The 25,364-nt window shown below is 36.4% G+C and overlaps 1 protein-coding gene across 1 annotated transcript in view; it reads left to right on the forward strand.

The window, feature by feature from the left end:
* Positions 1-25,364, forward strand: part of LOC113909182 — a 44,037-nt gene that overhangs the window by 9,605 nt on the left and 9,068 nt on the right. The window contains exon 3 of the mRNA XM_027570305.1: positions 24,140-24,178. Coding sequence (XP_027426106.1) covers positions 24,140-24,178 — 39 coding nt within the window. The remainder of the gene's footprint in view (positions 1-24,139; positions 24,179-25,364) is intronic.

A 25,364-nucleotide genomic window follows, 5' to 3' on the forward strand; every position in this document is an offset into this window, starting at 1 on the left:
ATATCCTCCCTGCTCTCTCCTATTTCACTTCATATGTAAGTTGAATTATTGCTCAGCAAATATTTCCTCCTGTATACTCCGGATATACTTTCCTGCTCTGTTGGTGTTGGGCTTGATCATATGTTTTGCTTTGGCCAAGGAGATGTCAGCATTTATAATTCAAACAGGGGCTTAAAATACACTCATGTGCTTGAGCTTTCCCTCCTGTGCTCCAGTGATGAGACGAGCATGTCCCAGGTGGCTGGTGATTATTCAGCCTGGGCTGCATAGTGAGACACATGGACAGACCACATACCTCAAGTAGCCAATGGTCCAAAAATAGGGTACACAGAGAGCCTCCCTGAACCCTATCAGCATTGTTGAGCTCAGAACCTGAAGCCTGGAGTCTTAGCTAGCCATCCCACAGACTATAAGCAAGAGAATAAGTTTACTGTTTTAAGTCACTGCATTCTTTTTTTCTTTTTGATTTCTTATTTTTTTTAATTGAGGTATAACTGACATAACATTATATTAGTTTCTGGTATACAACATAATGATTCAATACTTGTATATATTGCAAAGTGATCACAATAACTGTAGTTAATATCTGTTATCATACATAGTCACAAAATATTTTTTCTTGTGACGAGAACTTTTAAAATTTACTCTCTTAGCAACTAATGATGTATTATTGTTAATTATAGTCACCATGCTATACATTATAACCGCATGACTTATTTATTTTATAACTGAAAGTTTGTACATTTTGACTCCTTTCACCCATTTAGCTCAACCCCCAATCTCTGCCTCTGGCCACCACCAATCTGTTCTCTATATCTATGAATTTGATTCTTTGCCTGTTTGTTTAGATTTCGCATATCAGTGAGATCGTGCAGTATTTGTCTTTCTCTGCGTGACTTATTTCACTCAGCATATTGACCTCACCATCCATGTTGTCAAAAAATGACAAGATTTCATTCTTTTTTATGATTGAATTACATTCATTACATTACATACATTTTTACATACATCTATTTTTTATTTTTTTAGATATCTCCATACTATTTTCCACGATGGCTGCACCAATTTGCATTCCTACTAACAGTACACAAAGGTTCCCTTTTCTCTACATTTTCACCAACACTTGTTTTTTCTTATAATAGCCCTTCTAAAAGATGTGATGTGATATCTCATTGTGGTTTTGGTTGGCATTTCCCTAATGATTAGTGATGTTGAACATGTTTTCATATACACATTGGCCATCTGTATGTCTTCTTTGGAAAAATGTCTATTCAGATCCTCTGCCCATTTTTTAATCAGATTGGTTTTTTGCTATTGAATTGTATGAGTTCTTTATATATTTTGGATATTAACCCTTTATCAGATGTATGATTTGCAAATATTTTCTCCTATTCTAAGTGACTACATTCTTATGTAACATTGCATTTATAGCTAATACAGTATGTAATTAGTATTAATAACTATACTAGAAGTCTGCCTGTGTTGTAATTATTGTCTATTTCTCTCTACTAAACTGTAAACTGTAAGTGGAGACTGTGTCTTATTAGTCTTTACATTTTCGGTGATTATCACAAAACCTATACCAAGCCTCAGTGGATGTTTGATGAATTAATAGACAAGTAAATGAATGAATGACAAACACTCTAAAAAACTGCATTTTTTTTGTCTATTGTACCATTATAGGAAACTTACAGAACATTTCTTTATTTTTTTATTTTTTTAGATTTTATTTATTTATTTAACAGAGAGATAGAGAGAGAGCACAAGTAAGCAGAGTGGCAGGCAGAGGGAGAGGGAGAAGCAGGCCTCCCGCTGAGCAGGGAGCCGGATGTGGGGCTCAATCCCAGGACCCCAGGATCATGACCTGAGCTGAAGGCAGACGCTTAACGACTGAGCCACCCAGTCACGCTGAGGTTTTTCTTTATTCTTGATGAGTACACTTAACACTATAAACTTCTTTCCTCTTAGAATTGCTTTTACTGTATCCCACAAGTTTTTTATTTCCATTTTTATTTGTCTCAAGACTTTTTTATTTCTCTTTTGATTTCCTCTTTGGTTCATTAGTTGCTCAGGACTGTGTTGTTTAATTTTCATGTATTTGTGAATTTTCCAGATAGCCTCTTGTTCTAGTTTTATACCATTGTAGTCATAAAGGATACTTAGTATTATTTCAATCTTCTTAAATTTGTAAGTCTCCTTTTGTCACCTAACATATGATATATCCTGGAGAATGATTTGTGTGCACTTGAGAAAAATGTATATTCTGCTGCTATTGGATGGAATATTCTGTATATGTCTATTAGGTCCATTTGGTCTATAGTACTGTTCAAATCCACTGTTTCCTTATTGATTCTCTGTCTGATCTATCCATTGTTGAGAGTAGGGTATTGAAATCCTCAACTATTTTTTAATGCCTTTTTATTTTTTTTAATTTTTATTTAAATTCAATTTAGTTAACATATTGTGTATTATTAGTTTTAGGGGTAGAATTTAGTAATTCATCAGTTGCATATAACACCCAGTGCTCATTACATCAAGTGCCCTCCTTAATGCCCATCACCCAATTACCCCATCCCCCCACCCACCTCCCCTCCAGCAACCCTCAGTTTGTTTCCTGTAGTTAAGAGTCTTTTATGGTTTGTCTCCCTCTCTGTTTTTATCTTATTTTTCCATCTCTTCCTCTATGTTCATTTGTTTGTTTCTTAAATTCTACTATGAGTGAAATCATATGAAATTTGTCTTTCTCTGACTTATTTCACTCAGCATAATACCCTTAAGTTCCATCCACATCATTGCAAATGGCAAGATTTCATTCCTTTTGATGGCTGAGTAATATTCCATTTTATATATACATATATATGTATATATACATATATATATACACCACACTTTCTATATCCATTTACCTGTCCATGTCCATTGACATGTGGGCTCTTTCCATGTTTTGGCTATTGTGGACATTGCTGCTATAAACATTGGGGTGCATGTGCCCCTTTGAATCACTATATTTGTATCCTTTGGATATACTTAGTAGTGCAATTGCTGGTTTTAGGGTAGTTCTTTTTTTTTTTTTTAAAGATTTTATTTATTTATTTGACAGAGAGAGACACAGCGAGAGAGGGAACACAAGCAGGGGGAGTGGGAGAGGGAGGAGCAGGCTTCCCGCTGAGCAGGGAGCCCAATGCGGGGCTCGATCCCAGAACCCTGGGATCATGACCTGAGCGGAAGGCAGACGCTTAACGACTGAGCCACCCAGGCGCCCCAGGGTAGTTCTATTTTTAACTTTTTGAGGAACCTCCATACTGTTTTCAAGAGCGGCTGCACCAGCTTGCATTCCCACCAACAGTCTAAGAGGGTTCCCTTTCTCCGCAGCCTCACCAACATCTATTGTTTCCTGCGTAGTTCATATTAGCCATTGTGTTAGCCTCATTCTGTTTTTGATTTGTATTTCCCTGATGATGAGTGATGAACATTTTTTCATGTGTCTGTTAGCCATTTGTATGTCTTCTTTGGAGAAATGTCTGTTCATGTCTTTTGCCCATTTTTTAACTGTTTTTTTTGGGGGGGTTGATAAGTTCTTTATAGATTTTGAATACTAGCCCTTTATCTGATATGTCATTTGTGAATATCTTCTCCCATTCTGCAGGTTGTCTTTTAGTTTTGTTGATTGTTGTGTAAAAGCTTTTTATCCTGATGAAATCCCAATAGTTCATTTTTTGCTCTTGTTTCCCTTGCCTTTAGAGACGTGTCTAGCAAGAAGTTGCTGTGGACAAGGTCAAAGAGGTTGCTGCCTGTGTTGTCCTCTTGGATTTTGATGGATTCCTACCTCACATTTAGGTCTTTCATCTAATTTGAATTTATTTTTGTGTATGGTGTAAGGAAGTGGTCCAGTTTCATTCTTCTGCATGTGGCTGTCCAGTTTTTCCAACACCATTTGTTGAAGAGACTGTCTTTTTTCCATTGGGTATTCTTTCCTGCTTTGTCAAAGATTAGTTGACCATAGAGTTGAGGGTCCATTTCTGGGTTCTCTATTCTGTTCCAATGGTCCATATGTCTGTTTTTCCACCAGTACCATCCCGTCTTGATGATTACAATTTTTTAATACAGCTTGAAGTCTGGAATTGTGATGCCATCAGCTTTGGTTTTCTTTTTCAACATTACTTGGCTATTTGGGGTATTTTGCAGTTCCATACAAATTTTAGAATTGTTTGTTCCAGCTCTGTGAAAAATGCTGGTGGCATTTTGATAGGGATTGCATTGAATGTGTAGAATGTTTTGGGTAGTATAGATATTTTAAAAGTATTTGTTCTTTCAATCCATGAGCATGGAATGTTTTTCCATTTCTTTGTGTCTTCCTCAATTTTTTTCTATAGGTTTCAGAGTACAGATCTTTTACCTCTTTGGTTAGGTTTATTCCTAGGTGTCTTATGGGTTTTGGTACAATTGTGTATGGGATCAATTCCTTGATTTCTCTTTCTGCTGCTTCATTGTTAGTGTATAGAAATGCAACAGACTTCTGTACATTGATTTTATATCCTGCCACTTTGCTAAATTCCTGTATCAGTTCTAGCAATTTTTTGGTGGAGTCTTTCAGGTTTTCTACATAGAGTATCATATCATCTGTAAAGAGTGAAAGTTTGACTTCTTCTTTGCTGATTTGGATGCCTCTTTTTTTTGTTGTTGTCTAATTGCTGAGGCTAGGACTTCCAGTACTATGTTGAACAACAGTGGTGATAATGGACATCCCTGCCGTATTCCTGACCTTAGTGGGAAAGCTCTAAGTTTTTCCCCATTGAGAGTGATATTCACTGTGGGTCTTTTGTATATGGCTTTTATGATATTGAGGTATGTTCCCTCTATCCCTACATTGTGGAGGGTTTTTTTCAAGAAAAATGCTGTATTTTGTCAAATACTTTTCCGTATCTATTGAGAGGATCATATGGTTCTTATCCTTTCTTTTATTAATATGGTGTATCACACTGATTGATTTGTGGATGCTAAATCAACCTTGCAGCCCAGGAATAAATCCCACTGGGTCGTGGTGAATAATCCTCTTAATGTACTGTTCGATCCTATTAGCTAGTATCTTGGTGAGAGTTTTTGCATCCATGTTCATCAGGGATATTGGTCTGTAATTCTCCTATTTAATGGGGTCTTTGTCTGGTTTTGGGATCAAGGTAATGCTGGCCTCATAGAATGAGTTTGGAAATTTCCCTTCCATTCCTATTTTTTGGAATAGTTTCAGAAGAATAGGTAGTAATTCTTCTTTAAATGTTTGGTAGAATTCCCCTGGGAAGCCATCAGGCCCAAGACTCTTGTTTGTTGGGAGATTTTTGATTACTGATTCAATTTCTTGGCTGGTTATGGGTCTAATCAGGTTTTCTGTTTCTTCCTCTTTCAGTTTTGGTAGTTTATATGTTTCCAGGAATTTATCCATTTCTTCCAGATTGCCTAATTTGCTGGCATATAATTTCTCATAATGTTCTAATGATTTGTATTTCATTAACTCCCCACTCACAGCAATGGACAGATCATTTAAGCAGAAAACCAACAAGGAAACAAAGACTTTGAATGACACACTGGACCAGATGGACTTAACAGATATATACAGAGCATTTCATCCTAAAGCAGCAGAATACACATTCTTTTCCAGTGTACATGGAACATTCTCCAGAATAGATCACATACTCTATCAAAAATCAGGACTCAACCAGTACAAGAAGATTGAGATCATACCATGCATATTTTCAGACCATAATGCTATGAAACTTAAAGTCAACCACAAGAAAAAAATTTGGAAGGACCACAAATACATGGAGGTTAAAGAACATCCTACTGAGTGCCTGGGTGGCTCAGTTGTTAAATGTCTGCCTTCGGCTCAGGTCATGATCCCAGGGTCCTGGGATCGAGCCCCACATCGGGCTCCCTGCCCAGCGGGAAGCCTGCTTCTCCCTTTCCCACTCCCCCTGCTTGTGTTCCCTCTGTCGCTTTGTCTCTCTCTGTCAAATAAATTAAAAAAAACTTTAAAAAAAATCCTACTAAATAATGAATGGGTCAACCGGGAAATTAAAGAAGAATTTAAAAAAATAGATGGAAGCAAATGAAAATGAAAACTCAACAGTTCAAATCCTTTGGGATGCAACTAAGGCAGTCCTATGAGGGAAGTATATAGCAATACAAGCCTTCCTCAAGAAGCAGGAAAAGTCTCAAACACACAAACTAACCTTACACCTAAAGTAGCTGGAAAAAGAAGAGCAAATAAAGCCTAAATTCAGCAGGAGAAGAGAAATAATAAAGATTAGAGCAGAAATCAATGCTATAGAAATAAAAAAAAACCCCAGTAGAACAGATCAATGAAACTAGGATCTGGTTCTTTGAAACAATTAACAAGAATGATAAACCCTTAGCCAGACTTATCAAAAAGAAAAGAGAAAGGACCCAAATAAATAAAATCATGAATGAAAGAGGAGAGATCACAACCAATGCCGACGAAACTCAACTATTATATTGCTGTTGATTTGCATCCAGTTCTGTTAGTATTTGCTTTATATATTTAGGTGGTCTGATATTTGGTGCAAAAATATTTGTATAATTATTATTTTAATTATATCTTTACAATGCTTTGTTTCAAAGAAGAAAATATATAAAAGATACAAACAATATGGAAAATCAAATAAATTAAAAATAAGAAAGTCAAAAGGGAAGAAAGGTTAGGAAAGTTTCATATCATCCTAATACAGAAAGCAAACCAATTTCTTAGGAGAGCAAAACTATGCTTGAATTCAAACCAGAGAATAATTTGTCCATTGGGTCATTATAGGCAAGATTCTATGTATGGTATGCCTTAATCTGGGACTAGATTTCAGTGTAGCCAGAGAAATGGATGAATTACAAATCCTGTAAGTAGTCCTCCTTAGTGTTTCTTTCATCTAAGCTTTAAAAAAAATAGTGAACAGCTCTGAATTTGAAATTAACCCACCTGAGAAATACCTAGAATACAGCTATTCATTGTCACTAATTAAGTACAGAGCCTTATGTTTTAATAATCAGTAGAGCTGGGGGGTAGCTTTGACATTTTCTGGTGAATATTAAAACATGCAAAAAGCTGCCTGTATAAAAGTCAGTCCACCTGGTACTTGGAGTTGTGCCAAAAAAATAAAGTACTAGGAATAAGGATGAAATTGTCTTGAGAAAGTAATTTGTGTCCCCTCTAAATTACAGAGAAATGAGTAACTGATATTATAGAGTTCCATACCATAAAGCATGGCAGCAATAATTTTGGTCTGGAAAATACTAAATACCACCACCACACTTAGCCATTAAAATTTGTTATACTAAAATATCCACAGAGTATCAATATGTAAGTACTATTAATTTGTTATTATGGAATAGCCCACCTGGAACTTGTCTGCTTTTTAAATATAATATTGGTCCAAGATGGCTAAAGTTGCAATTTATCAAGTATGAAAGCGGCAGTTTAAATATCTGGTAAGCAGCACATAAGTGAAGCTTCTTATTTTCATTGCACAAAGGAAGCAGTTTGTTTACTTTTTAAAGATTTTATTTATTTACTTGTGGGGGGCAAAAGGAGATGGGGAGGGAGAGAATTTCAAGCAGACGCTGGGCTGAGTCAGAGCCTGACACAGGGCTCAATCTCAAGACCCTGAGATCACAACCCGAGCCAAAACCAAGAGTCAGGTGCTCAACCGACTGAGCCACCCAGGCACCCCTGGAAGCAGTATTTTTAAGAAGGCTCTACACCCAGCATGGAACTTGAACTCAAGACCTAAGCTGAGATCAAGAGTCAGACACTGAACCGACTGAACCATCCAGGCACCCCAAGGAAGCAGTATTTTTAAATTGGAATAGCCCATGTTATAAATATTTAAGAGCTATCATAAGATGGCCAAGTCATTTGAAGTGAGATTCTTCATAATTTTTAGAATATCCTTTGTCATTATTTCTTCAAGCATTGCCTCTGTTCCATTCTCTCCTTCCTCTCCTTTTGGAACTCTAATTAAATGAATATCATATCTCCTTTCCATGTCTCCTAACTTTTCTTCTATATTTCCTATCTTTTTTGTCTATCTGTGCTGCATTCTGGATAATTTCTTCTAAAATATTTTCTAATTTGCTCTTACATTTATCTGCTCATTTTTAAATTTTATATATTGCATTAACTTACGTACAGTAGCACTAGTTCTTTTAAAAATCTTATAAGTAACCTTTTAGACATTCTCAATTTGTTTTTTATTTAAGTATAGTAAGTCAGAGAGGAGGAGTGGGGAGGGGCAAGGGAGAAAGACTCTTAAGCAGGCTGCACATCCAGTGCAGATGCCAACGTGGGGCTTGATCTCACAACCCTGAGCTGAAATCAAGAGCTGGATGCTTAACGGACTGAGCCACCCAGGCACCCCCAGTAAGTCATGTTTTAAAAATAATCTCTGTCTAATAATTCCGATATATGCTATATTTTATTTCTGTAATTTTTCTCATGGGATGCTTTCCTTGTGTGTGTGTGTGTGTGCACGCACGTGCGCGCCTGTGTGTTTGTGTTTTACTGTGCACTGCTTATTGTCCCTAAAATATTATGCAAAAGGATTCTCTGAGGTCTAGAATAAATGTACCTTCTCTCAGAAAGGATTTTCTTCTATCATTCAGGACCAAATTATCCAAATTCATGGCTTCCTGTTTCCGGGACCATTCAAATCCAGGTCTGTACTCCTTGGGAAGAGCAAGCCCACAGCCACAACCTATCAGGGAGGAGTTTTTCTCCTTTTCTTCTTATATCTGTTTTTCTCAGTGTCAAGGCAACATTCCCTTCGGTCCTCTGGGTGTATGGGTAGGTACATTTCAGGTTTTCTTTTGCTCTGAAGGTTGACACCACTTTAGTGGAGAAGGGGTGGTCTACTACGCTCCCCGCCTTGAGCAGGACTTGGGTTTCAATTTATGATTTCTCCATGTGCAAGATTGCTAAAACCAATCTCCAAACCTGCCCAGATCAACAAGTTCCCTCAGAGTAAAAGCAGCTTCAGTGTAGCAGTGCTCTGCTTATCGCTCCAGAATCTAGTGTTTTCTTAGATTTTTGTCATAATTTTGGCTTTACAACACTTTAAAAAAAAACTTAATTTTTCCAATATCTTTAGGTTCCTTTGTCAGGAAGATTGAGTCTAAAAATAGAATATATAACTACAAAGAAGAGAGATTTTCTTTTCTTCCAATGTCTGTGTCTGGTTTTGGTGTTAGAGTAATGCTGGCTTCCCAGAGTTGGGAAGTGATTATCCCTCCTCTTCAATTTTTTGGAGTGGTATTATTTTCTTTGTTAAATGTTTGGTAGAATCCCCCAGGAAAGCCATCTGGGCCTGGATTTTTCTTTGTAGGAAAGTTTTTAATTACAAATTCAATTTATTTAATAGACATACATATATTTAGGTCATCTATTTCTTCTTGGATGAGCTTTGGCAGTCTGTCTTTCAGGTAATCCATCCATGTCATCTAAATTGTCAGAATTATTGACATAAAGTTGCTCACAATATTCTTTTTAACCTTTCAACATCTGAAGAATATATGTGTCTCCTGTCTCATTCTAAATATTGTTAATTTGTGTCTTCTCTCTCTTTTTCTTCTTCTAATCAATCTGGCTAGAAATTTATTAATTCTTTTTTCATTTTCCCAAAGGACCAACTTTTCGTGGATTTCTTCTATTGTTTTTCTGTTTTCTGTTTTATTGCTTTCTACTCTGATCTGTTGTATTTCCTTTCCTCTGCTTATTTTGGGCTTGACTTTCACTTCTTTTTCCAGTTCCTTATGGTGAAAGCTGAGGTCACTGAATTGAGACCTTTCTTACTGTGTAACATAGGCATTTAGTGCTATAAATATATAAATTTCTAAGTATAGATGTAGCTGTATCTAACAAATTTGATTTGTTGTGTTTTCATTTTCATTCATTTCATTTCAGCAAAATACTTTGCTTCAATCCAAATCTCTCTTGATATCTTATTTGACACATAGGTTATCTAGAAATGTGATATTTACAAATATTTGAAGGCTTCCTAGATATTTTGTGTTACTGATTTATAATTTTTTGTTTTTTTTTTTACATTAATAGACTTTATTTTTGCAACAATTCTAGGTTTTCAGAAAAATTGGGCAGGAAGTACAAAATTCCCATTTACCCATTCTCCTTCCTGCCCCACCCCACCCCAATTTCCCACATTATTAACATCTTGCATTAAATGGGTACATTTGTGGCAGCTGTCTAGAGTTTACATTAGGGTTCATTCTGCATTGTACTGTTCTACGAGTTTTGACAAATGCATAATGTTAGGTATCCACCATTGCAGTATCATACAGAATAGCTTCATTATCCTAAAAATCCCCTGTGCTCCACCTACCTATGTCTCCCTCCCCCCAAATCATTAGCTATGACTGATCTTGTTATTGTCTCTATAGATTTTCCTTTTCCAGAATGTCATATATTTGGAATCATAGAGTATGTAGCCTTTTCAGACTGGCCTGTTTTGCTTAGCAATATGCATGTGAGGTTTGTCCATGACTTTTAATGGCTTGATAGCTCATTTCTTTTTATTGCTGAATAATATTCCATTGTCCTGATAAACCACAGTTTTTTTATTCATTCACCTATTTAAGGACATTTGGTTGCTTCTAGTTTTTGGCAACTATGGTTAAAGTTGCTATTAACATTTATGTTCCAGCTTTTGTGTGGACACATTTTGAAATCATTTGGATAAACATCTAGGACACTAAGAGTTTGATTCCCTTGTCCAAGATCATATAGTTAAGGAATAACACAGCTAGAATTTGAACTCAAATAAACTGATCCAGAGTCTGTACCTTTAACCGCTACCTTAAACTGCCTTTCAACATGTGATACAAGTCAGACAAACATAGTAAGGGAAGATTCATGGATGATGGGGTTTGAATCCAGTCTTTTTTTTTAAGATTTTATTTATTTATTTGAGAGAGAGAGAACACGAGCAGGAAGGAGGGGAAGAGGGAAAGGGAGAGGGAGAAGCAGACTCCCCACTAAGCAGGGAGCCTGATGGAGCTCGAGCCCAGGACCCCGAGATCATGACCTGAGCTGAAGGCAGATGTTTAACCAACTGAGACACCCAGGTGCCCCTGAATCCAATCTTAAAAGAGGACTAAGAGTTGGATAAATAGAAGTAGGAAGAAACTTTCAATCAAGGGTATGGTGAAATGCTGCTTGGAAAAGTATAGTGTGGGAAAGTGATGATGGTTGCACAATAATGTGAATTGCTTAATGCCACTAAATTGTAAACTTAAAAATAAAATGGTAAATTTTATGTTATGTGTATTTTATTGCAATTTTTAAAAAGGTATAGTGTACATGTTGATTTATGGGTGTGGTAGTAAATTAATCTGACAGAAGTTAAAGTTTTATTGAAGGAATAAAAGGCAATGAAGTTGAATATGTTAATTTAGAACAAGATCAGCATGAACTTTTAGTGATAGTATAAGGTTTGGGGGAATCATTAAAAATTTTGGAAGATGAAGTAGACATGAAATCTGCAACTTTCAAGTTTTAAGCTATGCTTTATGAGAAATTTATTGAAATGGAGCAAGAAAACCAACTCAACTCAGTCTAGGTGTGTTCACATGTATATTATCTCATTCCCTCCAACAGCACCATATTTATAAGGTGGGTATTACTGCTTCCATTCTAAGTCAAGGAAGCTAAGGTTTATTCATGCTCACAATACTAGTACAGAGTAAAAACACAGTAATTTGAAACCAGATCTCTTAACTTCAAATCTAGTGGGTTCATAGAGAGCAGAAATAACATGGACTTAGGAATTACACAGACCTCTGTTTGAATCCTGGCTCTGTCTTATTAGCTATGTGACTTAAGGAAGATTATTTAGCTGATCTGAGCCTCAATTTTCTCATCTTTGAAAATGTGATAATAATATCGATCTCCTAAGGATTAAATTCTTTGTATATAGAGTGATTACTGAGTATGTAGCATCCAAAAAGTGCTCAATAATTGTTCATTCACTTTCTTCCTCCTTAATTTCTGATGTTCATCTGACATTTATTTGTAGCATATATGGGCATCATTAAATTATTTGTTGATTGTCTAATGATATTTAAAACTTATTTTTGAATTTAGGTTTTCTTGCATTGACAAATGATAAATTTTCACATATTAGTCTCTTTCTGGATAGTAGAAAAGCACATTTTACTAATTAAAGGCACAAAATTCTAAAGAAAAATTATGAACATGGTTTGGAAACTCATGTACATATTTATTTAACACCATTTCATATCTTTGAGAAGGCTTTGGAAACTTATGTAGAAAGCTGAAAAGTCCTTGAATACCAAGTGGTTTAACAAGAATTTTTTAATGAGTTAAGTGTAAAGGAATCAAAAACATATGAATTCTATTTTCTGTAAATAACACATGGTTTTGAAAACTGAAAATGTACTTGGAAAAAATTATTCCTGTGCACTATTGAATTAAAGCTCTTGAAAAATAATGTCCCCCCCAAACTGAGGCCAGTTCCTTTTAGATTCTAGAGTACTCTCTGTCCACAATGAAAATATTGACCACAGCGTATCTTACATGTTTGATTTTGTTGACATAAAATTACTTTAGGATAGTGTCCAAAGTAGGAGGAGACTTTCTGGGTATTTCCACTTTCATGGTGGGTAGAATAAATCATTTTCTTTTTGGACAAAAGAGGAAGCAGTTGTTTTCATCAACATAAATTATTCACAGAGGAGCAATTCTAGGACCTCAGACACAAGAACAGTGGGATGACAGTGAATGGAGGAATGTGGTGAAATGTGACATCCCAATTTCCCAAGAAGAATAATTTATTTTGTTGGAAAGGAAGGAGAACTAATCAGCTAAATTTTCATTAAGATATTAAAACCTTTCACTGACAATGCCAAGTAATATAAGTGTCTTTAAATATTTTACTTATATTGTGCCTATAACTGCCTCTCTCTTTTCTAAGAAGGAGATGGCTACCATATATAAGATCCAGAAGAGGCAATCACATTTTTAATATTACCATTCTTTTTGAAACCATCCAATTCCCAATTCCTTCTTTGGGTATTCAGAAGAGTTTCCACTCATTTGAAGTAGTTCATTGCCTTTTATAATTTGCGGTCCTCCTCTCCCCTAAGATGGCAAAACTGACTACATTTTGTTAATTGTAGAATGAAAAACATACAGATAAAGTTGCTTTAAAATAAAGCATATGTTTGTGCAGTATGGACAAATGGACATTGATTAAAAGAACCAGAAGCACTGGCAGAAGGATAGACATATAAATGGAATAGAATTGAGAGTCCAGAGATAAGCCCTCACATTTATAATCAACTGATGTTCAACCAGTGTGCCAAGACAATTCAAGTGGGGAAGGAACAGTCTTTCCAAAAAATTATGCTGGGAGAACTAGTTATCTTAATGCAAAAGAATGAAGTTGGTCTCTTACCTTATACCACATACAAAGTTTAACTCAAAATAGATCAAAGACCTAAATGGATCAAAGACCAACTCAAATTAATCAAAGCTAAACTAAAATTCTTAGCAGAAAACATAGGCATAAATCTGCATGACCTTAGATTTAACAATGGTTTCTTAAATGTGACACCGAAAGCACAAGCAACAAAAGAGAAAAAATAAAGTGGACTTCGTCAATATTAAAAACTTCTGCACTTAGGGTGCCTGGGTGACTCAGTCGGTTGAGTGTCAGACTCTTGATTTCGGCTCAGGTTGTGATCTCCAGGTCGTGGGATCGAGCCTCCTGTTGGGCTCCACACTGAGCCTGCTCCCTCTGCTCCTCCCCCTGCTTGTGCTCTCTGTTTCTCTCTCTCTCAAATAAATAAATAAAATCTTTAAAAAAAAAAAAACTTCTGTGCTTAAAAGGACATCATCAAGAAAGTGAAAAGACAACACACAGAATAAGAAAAAAATATGCAAATCACATTTCTGAGGAGGTATTTCTAACTAAAATATTCAAAGAACTATTACACTCAATAATAAAAAGACAAATAACCCATCTTAAAAATTGGCAAAATATCTAAAAAGACATTTCTCCAAAGAAGATATACAAATAGCCAATAAGCACATGAAAAGGTGCTCAATATCAGGGAAATGCAAATCCAAACCACAGTGAGATACCACTCCAAAATACTAGGATGGTTATAATAAAAAAATAGAGATGATAGCAAGTATTAGCAAGGATGTGGATACATTGGAACCCTTATACACTACTGGTGGAAATGCAAAATGGTTTGCCTTCTTTGGAAAACAATCTGGTCATTCTTCAAAAGTTTAAACACAGAGTTACCATATGGCCATACGGCTCATTGATTCCACTACTGAAAACAAGAAAAATGAAAACATATATCCGCACAAATACTTGTCCATGAATGTTTAGCAGCATTATTATAACCAAAAAGTAGAAGCAACCCAATGGATAAATAAAATATGGTATATTGAACTATTATTTGTCAATAAAAAGAAATGAAGTTCTGAGGCATGCTACAAAATATTATGCTAAGCGAAAGAAGCAAGTCACAAAAGACCACATAATTTATTATTTCATTTATATGAAATGTCTAGAATAGGCAAACTCATAGAAACAGAAAGAACAGTGATTGCCTAGAAATGGGAGAGTTGAGGAAACTGAAAATATTCTAAAATTGATTGTGTTGATGGATGCACAACTTTATGACTATATTTAAAACTACTGAATTGTATACTTCAAGTGGGTGAATTGTGTGGTATATGAATTATATCTTAATAAGGCTGTTCCCCTCCCCTGCAAAAAAGAACCAGAAACAAATGATAAATTGAAATGTTGGGTGATTTTCACCTTAAAATATTTTTATATAATGTAGAACTGAACTACTATATGTGTTGAATTTCAGGTTAAAGAGGTGAGAGAAAATGGATGGATGGTCTCTAAAGGTCTGATTGTAATTGTCTTTTCTTTTTTCTTTTTTCTTTTTTTTTTTTTGTATTTCTTTTTGTATTTCCCAATGCACTGGTTAGAATATGAAACTAATTCCAACATTAGTTCCAACTGTTTTTTTGGTGTTGGAGATGCAGGGAACAGGACAAATTCCTTGCTGTCAGCTTACATTCTAGTAAGGGGAATAGAGAGGGGGTGGCAGGAGGGAATGGCCTCTTCAAGGAAGTAATATTTGAACAGAGATCTAGATAACATAAAAAATCTGGAGGAGCATTAGGTGGAGGATGCAGAAATAAAAGCCCTGAGTTGGGAGGAAGATTAGTATATCAGGGCAGTGGTTCTACAACTTAAGCATGCCCTGGAATCAACTGGGAAATCTTATTAAAACAGATTGCTGGCTCCACACACAGACTGTCTTATTCAGTAAGCCTGGGAAAGGGCCCAAGAATTTGCATATCTAGCAAGTTCCCTAGTGATGATGATGATGCTGTCCTGTGGACCACACTTTAAGAACCACTGTTAGGGGAACAGCAAAGAAACTAATGTGGCTGGAGAAATTTGAGTAATTGGGAGAATGGTAGGCAATAGTGTGCCAAATTCAGCTTATACTAGCTCACAAAAGCCGAAATTGTGCATCTCTTTCCAACCTTATATTAAGTGATGTTCCATTATTAGCTTGATAGCCATGGGTGGAAGTATTTATACCTCAGAAACTGGCAAGTGCAACATATTAAGGATACATTATGTGTGATAGCATTGAGGTCAAAAAGGTAGGCAGGTGTCAGAACTTGAAAGGTTTTGTACTCCATGACAAGGATTTTGGATTTAAGTATAAGGGCAAAGGGAAGCCTTTAAAGAGTTGTGACCAAAGGAGAGATGTGATCTGATTTGTTTTTTAAATGGAATATCCTGGCTGCTGATAGGTGTATAGACTAGAGGGGCTATGGTTGTACCCTCCAAATTCAATCTGTTCTTTACTGTAATTAGCTGCTTAACTAAAGGCTACGTTTCTCAGCCTTCCTTGCAGCTCCAGGTGGGTATGTGCTTAAGTATATGCCAATAGAATGTGAGTAAAATGATGTGTGACATTTTTGAACCACTGGATAAAGAAGAAATCGTTACTAAATGTCCACCCTTTTCCCTTTCTGGAAGCCACAACCCAAACATAGCAGTGACCCAGTTTGGACTATGCCAATGATGATAATACCCAAAGAGATGGAGAAGAAGCAATGACTTAGAAGTAACCCTGATCTCTGAATCACTGCAAGAACAAAGGTCCCCATCAACCTGTGAGAGACCAAAAAAAAAAGTTTTTCTTGGGCGCTGGGGTGGCTCGGTCATTAAGCGTCTGCCTTTAGCTCAGGTCATGATCCCAGGGTCCTGGGATCGAGCCCCACATCAGGCTCCCTGCACAGCAGGAAGCCTGCTTCTCCCTCTCCCACTTCCCCTGCTTGTGTTCCCTCTCTTGCTGTGTCTCTCTGTCAAATAAATAAAATCTTAAAAAAAAAAAAACTTTTTCTTTAAGCAATAAGCCATAGCATTTTTGGGTCTCTGTTACAGTCCTCTCATCTTAGCCTAACAGTAGAAGTTAGAGTAGAAGCAGGGGGAAAACTTGGGAGACTACTACTTTGTTTTTAGAGATTTTATTTATTTATTTTAGGGGAGAGGAGCACCAGCAGTGGGAAGGGCAGAGGGAGAAGAGGGACAAGCAGACTCCTCACTGAGCAGAGAGCCCGACACAGGGCTGGATCCCAGGACCCTGAGATCATGACCTGAGACGAAGGCAGACGTTCAACCTCAACCAACTGAGCCACCCAGGCGCCCCAGGAGACTACTGTAATAGCCAGTTAAGAGATGACGATGGCTTGAAGTAGGGTATGTGCCAGTTGGGCCTATTTGCTCTCAGACTCACTCCTCTCTCTTCTGTTCTTCTGCTGCCTGGTCCCTGAAGAATGAATCCCTGGGAGCTGACTTCTGGCTGGCTTTCGGCACTCTCTGGAGATGGAAGGGCAGGAATGGGGGAAGACAGGTCATTTCTCTCTCTCTCTCTCTCAATCTCTACCTCAGGCAGCAACTCTGGCAGGGATGGAATGGCTCTGGCTTCTGCCAAATGGTATCGCCATGGATCCAGCTTCTTCTGGGGGATCGTGACCCTTCCTCCTCTGTCCTCCCAGCCTGGACATGGCAGCCTCTTCCAGGGTTGTCTCACCAACTCTTTTGGTTTCTCACTTCTCACGTCACTGGTATAACCTGCATTAAATCCTCTCTGTTTTTAATGGTTTCTCTTCTCCTGGGTGAGCCTGGACGGATACAGGGACAGGTGGTATGTGACTGAGAAGTGTTGGAATCAGGGCATATTTCTAAGTAAAAATGACAGGATTGGTGAAAGATTGGATATGGGGTATGAAGGAAGGGTTTAAAGATCAAAACAAAACATTTCCCTGCAACCTCCCCCCCAAACTGCTTCTCAGTCTTCCCACTCTCAGAAAACTAACACGATCATTTACTCAGTCTCAAAACAAAAGTCTCAGCCTCATCCTTTATTTACTGGATTCTTCATCTAGTCCTTCATAAAGTTTTTCTCCAGCTTTTGTGGAGTGTGGGGACTTGTCTGGAGTTGTAAGTATCCATATACATTTTATCATACCTGATCAAAAACATTATACTGGAAATAGAGCCTAATGTAGACATTATTGCTAATTTCAAAAATTCCAGTGAACTTCACAAAGACTAGCCTTTGAGAAATAAACCAGAAACTATATCTGGATTAGACAGCCTGGCCCCTGGACAATGGCCAGAACAGCCTCGGGGAGTGTAAGGATGTGCAGCAGCCAGGGTTTTACTGTGTCTGTTGGGAGACCAGAGCAGGTTTAGATAGGCTGAAACACGGGAGCTAAAGCACGCTTGGAAGATGTTAGGCAAGTGGAAAGTAGTCACTGGTTATAAGGGCTGGGGCTCAGAAAACATCTCGATTTTCTCTTGATTTGAGACTACTGAGGATAAACACAATCTCTGGGATGGAGAAAGACTTCTCTATTTATTAGCTGTGTAATTAGGACAATGTTGGTAACCTCTCTAAGCTTCAGTTTGCTAATGTGTCAAAAACAGGAAAAGCATTACCTACCCTGCAAGATTGTTGTATTAAATCATGTGGTAGGCCTTAGAACATGGCACATAGCAGCCCTTCTTATTCATTTTTATTCTCATCCCTTTCATTTCTCCCACGCAGGTAGCATTGTAGAGTAGATTAACTATAACTATCTGTAACTTAGTATACTCTAAGTTAATGACTATTGGTCTGCTACATATATGGTCCCCAGATCAAATGTATGCCATGGTTTGATTCATAATTAAGATAAAATAAAATGTTTCATTGCCAAATTCATTGCCAGCTTGTTTTCAGAGAGACCATCTGTGGGTAATGGAGTAGGGTGCAAAAGTTTTGGGAAGAAAGGTAAGCATTATTATTATCTGTTACATGCAAGACTAGCAGTTGCAAAGTAAGGACCATGGTCTCATAAGAAACTCCTCCCTCATGAACACCCATTGTTTTATTTCTCTGGACCTACCGGACTGTACAAAAAAGTGGCAATGTGTGCTATGGACAACTCACATTTACTGGCATCATAAGTTTTATTAAGAAACTTCATAAATTTAACTTTAAAATATTCCTTATACAAAGACTTTAATTCTCCAAATTAGGAAGACATTCTAGACAAAGACCAATTGAAAAAGATAACTCAAAATGATGAGGACAGGGTGCTTTTGTTTTATTTATTCTATGTTCTGACATTTAAAAAATTTATAGTAATAAGAAATCATTAATTTTTCTTCCACAAAGCAATTAATTTCTCAAACATGTTGCTTGTATGATTACTGGATTCTCTCAAGAGCTGGCCAGTTCTTTCTGTTTATAGCTAAAATGAAATGAAAATAGTAAAATGAGTTACTTCCCTACGTAAGTGGGCATAATGGTTAATTTTTATGTAAACTGGCCAAGCCACAGTACTCAAATACTTGGTCAAACTCCAGTTTAGATATCACTTTGAAGAGATTTTTTTAGATAAGATAAACATTTAAGTCAGTGGACTTGGAGTAAGACAGACCACCCTCTGTAATATGGGTAGTTCTTACCCAACCAACTGAAGACCTTACGACAAAAAGACTGAGGCTCCCCTAGAAGAAGGGAATTCTGCCTCCAGAATGCTTTCTCAGACTGCTTTCAGACTCCAGCAGCAACATCTCTCCTTCTCTGGGTCTCCAGCTTGCTGTCCTGCCCTGCAGATTTCAGACTTTCCAGCCCCATGGTCATATGTGATAATTCCTTAAAATAATTCAATCTCTCTCTCTCTCTCAATCTCTTTCTCTTTGTCTTTCTCTCTCTCTACATATATATGTGTGTGTGTGTTTGTATGTTTGTATAGATAGCAATATATATATATTACATTGTATTATATTATATATATTATATATGTGTTCAGTTTCTCTGGAAAACCCTGACTAATAGAGTGGGAAACACTAAACCAAGAATCAAAGTAGCAAAAAGATAATATTTTTCCAGATACAGATAATGTTCACCAGATAAAAGATTTTTAAAACTTGTAATGATTCTTATTTTATTATTAATTTGCCTTTGATATTCCATATCAAAATAACACATTTTTTTCCCCCACAAGGACTATATCTCAAAAATTGGACTAATGTGAAAATCTTCTCATTTTCCTTTTACTCTTTCTAATGGCTTACTTGGGATATACTACCAAAGAAATCACTCATTTAGTATACAATTCACCCACGGATATAAGGTCAATTAATTTATGACAAAAGAGCCACACACAATGCGGAAAGTACAATCTCTTCAATAAATGGTGTTGGGAAAACTGAACAGCAACATGCAAAAAATGAAGCTGGACTTATACCATACACAAAAATTAACTCAAAATGGATTAAAGATTTAAACATAAGACCTGAAACCATAAAATTACTAAAGGATAACATAGGCAGTAAGCTCTTTGACATTGGTCTTGGTGATGATTTTTTGGATTTGACACTAAAAGCAAAAGTGAACAAAAGCAAAACAAGCGGGACTACATAAAACTAAAAATCTTCTGCACAGCAAAGGAAACCACCAACAGAATGAAAAGGTAACCAGCAAATGAGAGAGGATATTTGTAAATATCTGATATCTGATAAGGGGTTAATATCTAAAATATTAAATAATTCATACAACTCAATAGCCAAAAAATAAACAATCTGATTTAAAAATGGGCAGAAGATCTGAATAGACATTTTTCCAAAGACATACAGACGACCAACAGACACATGAAAAGATGCTCAACATAACTAATCATCAGGGAAATGCAAGTCAAAACCATAATATCTCACCTCACATCTGTTAGAATGGCTCTGATCAGAAAAAAAAAAAAAAAAAAAAACAAGAAATAACAAGTGTTGGTGAGGATGTGAAGAAAAGGGAAACCTCATGTAATATAAATTGGGATAACCACCAAGGAAAACAATATAGAATTTCCTCAAAAAATTACAAAAAAAACTACCACATGATCCAGCAATTCCACTTCTGGATATGTATCCAAAGAAAACAGAAAAAAATAAAAAACTAATTTGAAAAGATATTAGTTGGGCACCTGGGTGGCTCAGTTGGTTAAGCATCTGCCTTCAGCTCAGGTCATGATCCCGGGGTCTCAGGATCAAGTCCCATATCAGGCTCCCTGCTCAGCAGGGAGTCTGCTTCTCCCTCTGCCCTTCACCCCACTTGTGCTTACTCTCTCTCTCTCAAATAAATAAATTTAAAAAAAAGAAAAGATATTAGTTCATTGCAGCATTATTTATAATAGCCAAGACATGCAAACAATCTAAATGTCCATTAAGGAATAAATAAAATTTCATATATATGAATATTATTCAGCTACTAAAAAAATCAAATCTTGCCATTTGCAATAACATGGATGGAACTTGAAAGCATTATGCTAAGTGAGATAAGTGAGACAGAAAAATATAAATACTGTATGATCTCACTTATATATGGAATCCAAAAACAAAACAAGGGGTGCTTGGGTGGCACAGTCAGTTAAATTTCTGACTCTTGGTTTTGGCATAGGTCATGATCTCAGGGTCTTAAGATTGAGCCTCGAGTTCAACTCCACACTCAATGGCAAATCTTATGACTCTCCCTCTTCTTCTCCCCCTCTCCCCCCACACTCTCTCTCTAAAATAAAATAAATAAATCTTTAAAAAATATAAAAATAAAATAAAACAAACAAAAGACTGAGCTCATGGATATAGAGAATGGATTGGCGGTTGTCTGAGGCAGGGAGTAGGGGTGGGTAAAACGGGTAAAGGAGCTCAAAAAGATACAAATTTCCAGTTATAAAATGAATAAGTCATGGGAAAGTAATGTACAGCATGGTGATTATAGTTGATAATACTGTATTGCATATCTGGAAGTAACCAGGAGAGTGGATCTTGAAAGTTCTCATCACAAGAAAAAAATTTGTAATTATGTAGGGTGACAGATATTAACTGCATTTATCATGGTGATCATTTTGCAATACATACAAGTACAGAATCACTACAATATACAATGTACACCCAAAACTCATATAATGTTATGTCAATTTATGCCTTAATAAAAAATTTTTTCAAAACTTTAAGTATGTAATTCAATTGTTTTTAGCATATTCAGAGTTGTGCAGCCATCACCACAATCAATTTTAGAATATTTTCATTGCCCCAAAAGGAAATCTCATATCCTTTAGCAGTCATTCCCATCCTGCTTCCCAGTGCTCAGCCTTAGGTAAACATTAATCTACCTTCTGTCTCTACGGATTTGCCTATTCTGACATTCTATATGAAAGGAAGCACACTGTATGTGGTCACTTATGACTGGTTTCTTTCACTTAGCATAATGCTTTCAAGGTTCACCCACGGCATAGCAGGTACCAGTGCTTCATTTATTTTTATTCCCAAATGACATTCTATTGTGTGGTTATACCACATTTTATTTATCCATTCCACTAGTTGATAGACATTGGGCTGTTTCCACTTTTTGGATATTATCATTTGTCTTTCTCTTGATCTTAGTACCAAAATGTGAAATGACTAAAAGGTAAGAAGAAGAAAAATATTAAATTCTGGAAAAGTTCTCAATTAGGTGAATGATCAGTGAATAAATGAGTTCTCAGAGCACTGTATTCAGTATATGCATGATTCCTATTAACTAATCATTTCTAAAGCCATAACTATTAATTAAATGTCCTTTAAAAAATTTTCTTATTAAAAGTATTTGTGCCTAAGTGTTTCTGTTTATGGGACAAGAAATTGAAATGACTGTCTTGGCAGTGTAACTCCAGTTGTATAAACCAAGGGATTAAGAGTACTTTTGAGAAGGAGTAACAATGTGTTCTCTGTGGCTTTGGAAATGATGGTAAATTTATATATAATGTATGGACGATTTTATTATATATACCCTTATGAGAGTGTCAGTCAAAACAGCACTACTATCAGGAGATAGTTTCCAATTCACAATTTTTTCTTAATATTAGAATCCAAGTTGGTCTTCAATGTTTACCTTTCCCCATCAACTTAATTTTTAAAATCCATTTCCAAAAATGAAATGACTAATAATTCTGACTTTGAGCAACAACTATCCATGCCAACCTGGTACAGGAAAGCTTAAATCTAATCCTAACATCACTCTTCATATAATATAAGTGCCTTTGATGTTGCAAAATCTCAAGGTGGTACTCTTTAATTACCCTTAAACTAGCTGCTATGGCCAGTATTGCTTCACAGGATATAAAAAGAACAGTAGCTAAGCTTGCATAGAGGAGAGGTATGCCCTAGAAAGAACAATAACGTCAACTGGACTTAGTGTGGAATGCAAGGCTTAAAAATTCCATAGAGTAGAGAAGGAAAGCAGGAATTTACTTATAGGCATCTAAAAAGAGTTTGCCTTCTCACAAGATGTGCTCACATACTAAACTTTAGATTTTATTTGCCTATATGTATGTTTATATAATTTTAACTATTAATAACATGTGAGTAACAACTTGACTTGCATTTTTTTTTAAAGATTTATTCATTTACTTGAGAGGGGCAGAGTGGGGGAGGGGCAGAGGAAGAGAGAGAATCCCAAGCAGACCGCTGCTGAGCATGGAGGCCAAGTCAGGTCTCAATCCCATGACCCTGAGACTATGACCCAAGCTAAAGTCAAGAGTTGGGCGCCCAACTGACTGAGCCACCCAGGTGCCCCTTGACTTGCATTCTTTTTACACAAGTCCAGCTAGATCAAATTGTTAAATGGGCAGTGTTCATCTTGGTGTTCAGTGTTTATCTTGGATATTCCTTAATTTCTATTTCCTCTATTTCCTTTCTCAGTGTTCCTTCCTCTAGAAACAATTTCTTAAAAGTGATTTATACAAAGATGTCAATGATGACATATGATGACATCTGATGATATCATTTCCAAAGAAATATAGGCATTTGAAAAGAGCCCATAGCAACACAAAGGAATAAATTGTTACCAGTGGAATTTCACATATGCATGCATATCAGAGAGGTATATTTCATGGGCTTCCTGAATCCACACTTTCTTTTCCCACAGTAAAGCAGCCCTGCTATATACCCTAGATATAAAAAATGACTTGCAGAACTGTATAATGAGTGCATTTAGCTGAAGGAAGGGGAGTTCTTAAATCACAATCCCAATATCAGCCAAGAACAGCTATTTTCATTCATACCTGAAGATTGTTGGATTGTTGGGTGATAGAAAGACACTGATGGTTCTGATCATTGAATCAGAGGGCATGAAGATAACTGCATGCAACATAAAAAACTATCAATGACCCATTTCAGGCCTACTTCTCTGACTGATACTCCTTTGTTTTCTACTTTCTTATCATAATGCTCTTGATTGTAATTGTCAGTTGGGGCTCCTTGGTTCAAATAGCCACAATATTACCTGAAAGGGTTCTCTAACTTGGAGGTTTACAAAAACAATAAAACAACACAAAACAAAACAAAAGACAAGCAAAACAATAAAACATTTATTTGAGAATGACTTATCCTAAACTATGGAAGAAGAATTGATATAGATTTCCAGTTCAATAGTATTGGAGTAAAATTGGCCTTTCCTCCTTCTCCTCTAGGAAATCACCCAAAAGAAGAATGAGAAAGAGAAATGCAAGGTATGATACATATGAAACCTTTATGTTTTTGTTTTTGTTTGTGTGTTCTTTGTTTGGTTTTTTGTTTTTGTTTTTGGGTTTTTGGTGGGCAGCAGAGCAAGGTTTATTGAGCAATAGTGAAGCAATAGTACAAAGCTCCCAAAGAGGGAGGGGACCTGAGATGGTTGCCCGATACATGTGAAACCTTAAGCCACAGATAGATAGAAGAGCTGCCAAAAGCAGTGACAATCAAACAAGATGTTGGAGGAAGCTGAGGGGAGAACTGTGAATGCAAATCCCTCAGAGAGCTGGCAATACCCCAAGATGAGGAGCATGCCCAAGATAAAGAGCTAAAATCTTCAAGTATCCTAACAGGGACAGGGAGCATGGGGTGGCGACAGAAGCATCCATACACTAGTTTGATTCTGAGAAGAAGAGGTAATAGGACTGAACAAGGATATAACTGATTGACAAGCCATTTTTTTAAGCAACAGCTGTTGGTGAGGTAGAGGACTGAAAAGTCTCTGAATGATATGAGTCTTAAAGCTGCCTCTCTCTGTTGGCCAGGGAGAGGTAACAGTTAAATGGACTCTCACATTTAACTAAGGACTCTAGGGAGAATGCTGCTAGCCTTAGACATAGCTTTAGCATCTCCAATATATGATCCATTAGCAAGTAGCTGGTCAAGGAAGCCCAGTTGTCAATTTGAAAAATCAAAAATAAATCATCCAGGATCTATATAAAAATATCACAAGAAAAGAGGAGAAAAGGAATAAGAATACAAATGCAGATGAACACTGATCAAAGCAGTATTTCCATGAAACAGATGAAAATGTTGATCAAATGTTTTGTCATGGATTTAAACAATTAATGAAACAATTCATCAGTAAACAAGAGCATACATACAAGCAATGTATTTAAAAGCCTTGAAAAAGAAAGGAGAGAAAATCAGTGAAACCAAAAACTGGTTCTTTGAAAAGATCAATAAAAGTGTAAATCCCTAGCCAGTCTAACTAAGAAAAAAAGAGAGTTGATAAAAATTACTATCAGAAATGAGAGAGGGAACATTGCTACAGATCCCAAAGACATGAAGAAGGTAATAAAGGAAGACTAGAACAAGTCTATTCCCACAAATTTGCTAACCTAAATTAAATGGACCAATTTCTTGAAAGACACAATCTGCAAAAACTCACAAAAGAAGAATTAG

The sequence above is a fragment of the Zalophus californianus genome, chromosome 6 (assembly GCF_009762305.2).
Source record: "Zalophus californianus isolate mZalCal1 chromosome 6, mZalCal1.pri.v2, whole genome shotgun sequence".
Lineage (NCBI taxonomy): Eukaryota > Metazoa > Chordata > Mammalia > Carnivora > Otariidae > Zalophus > Zalophus californianus.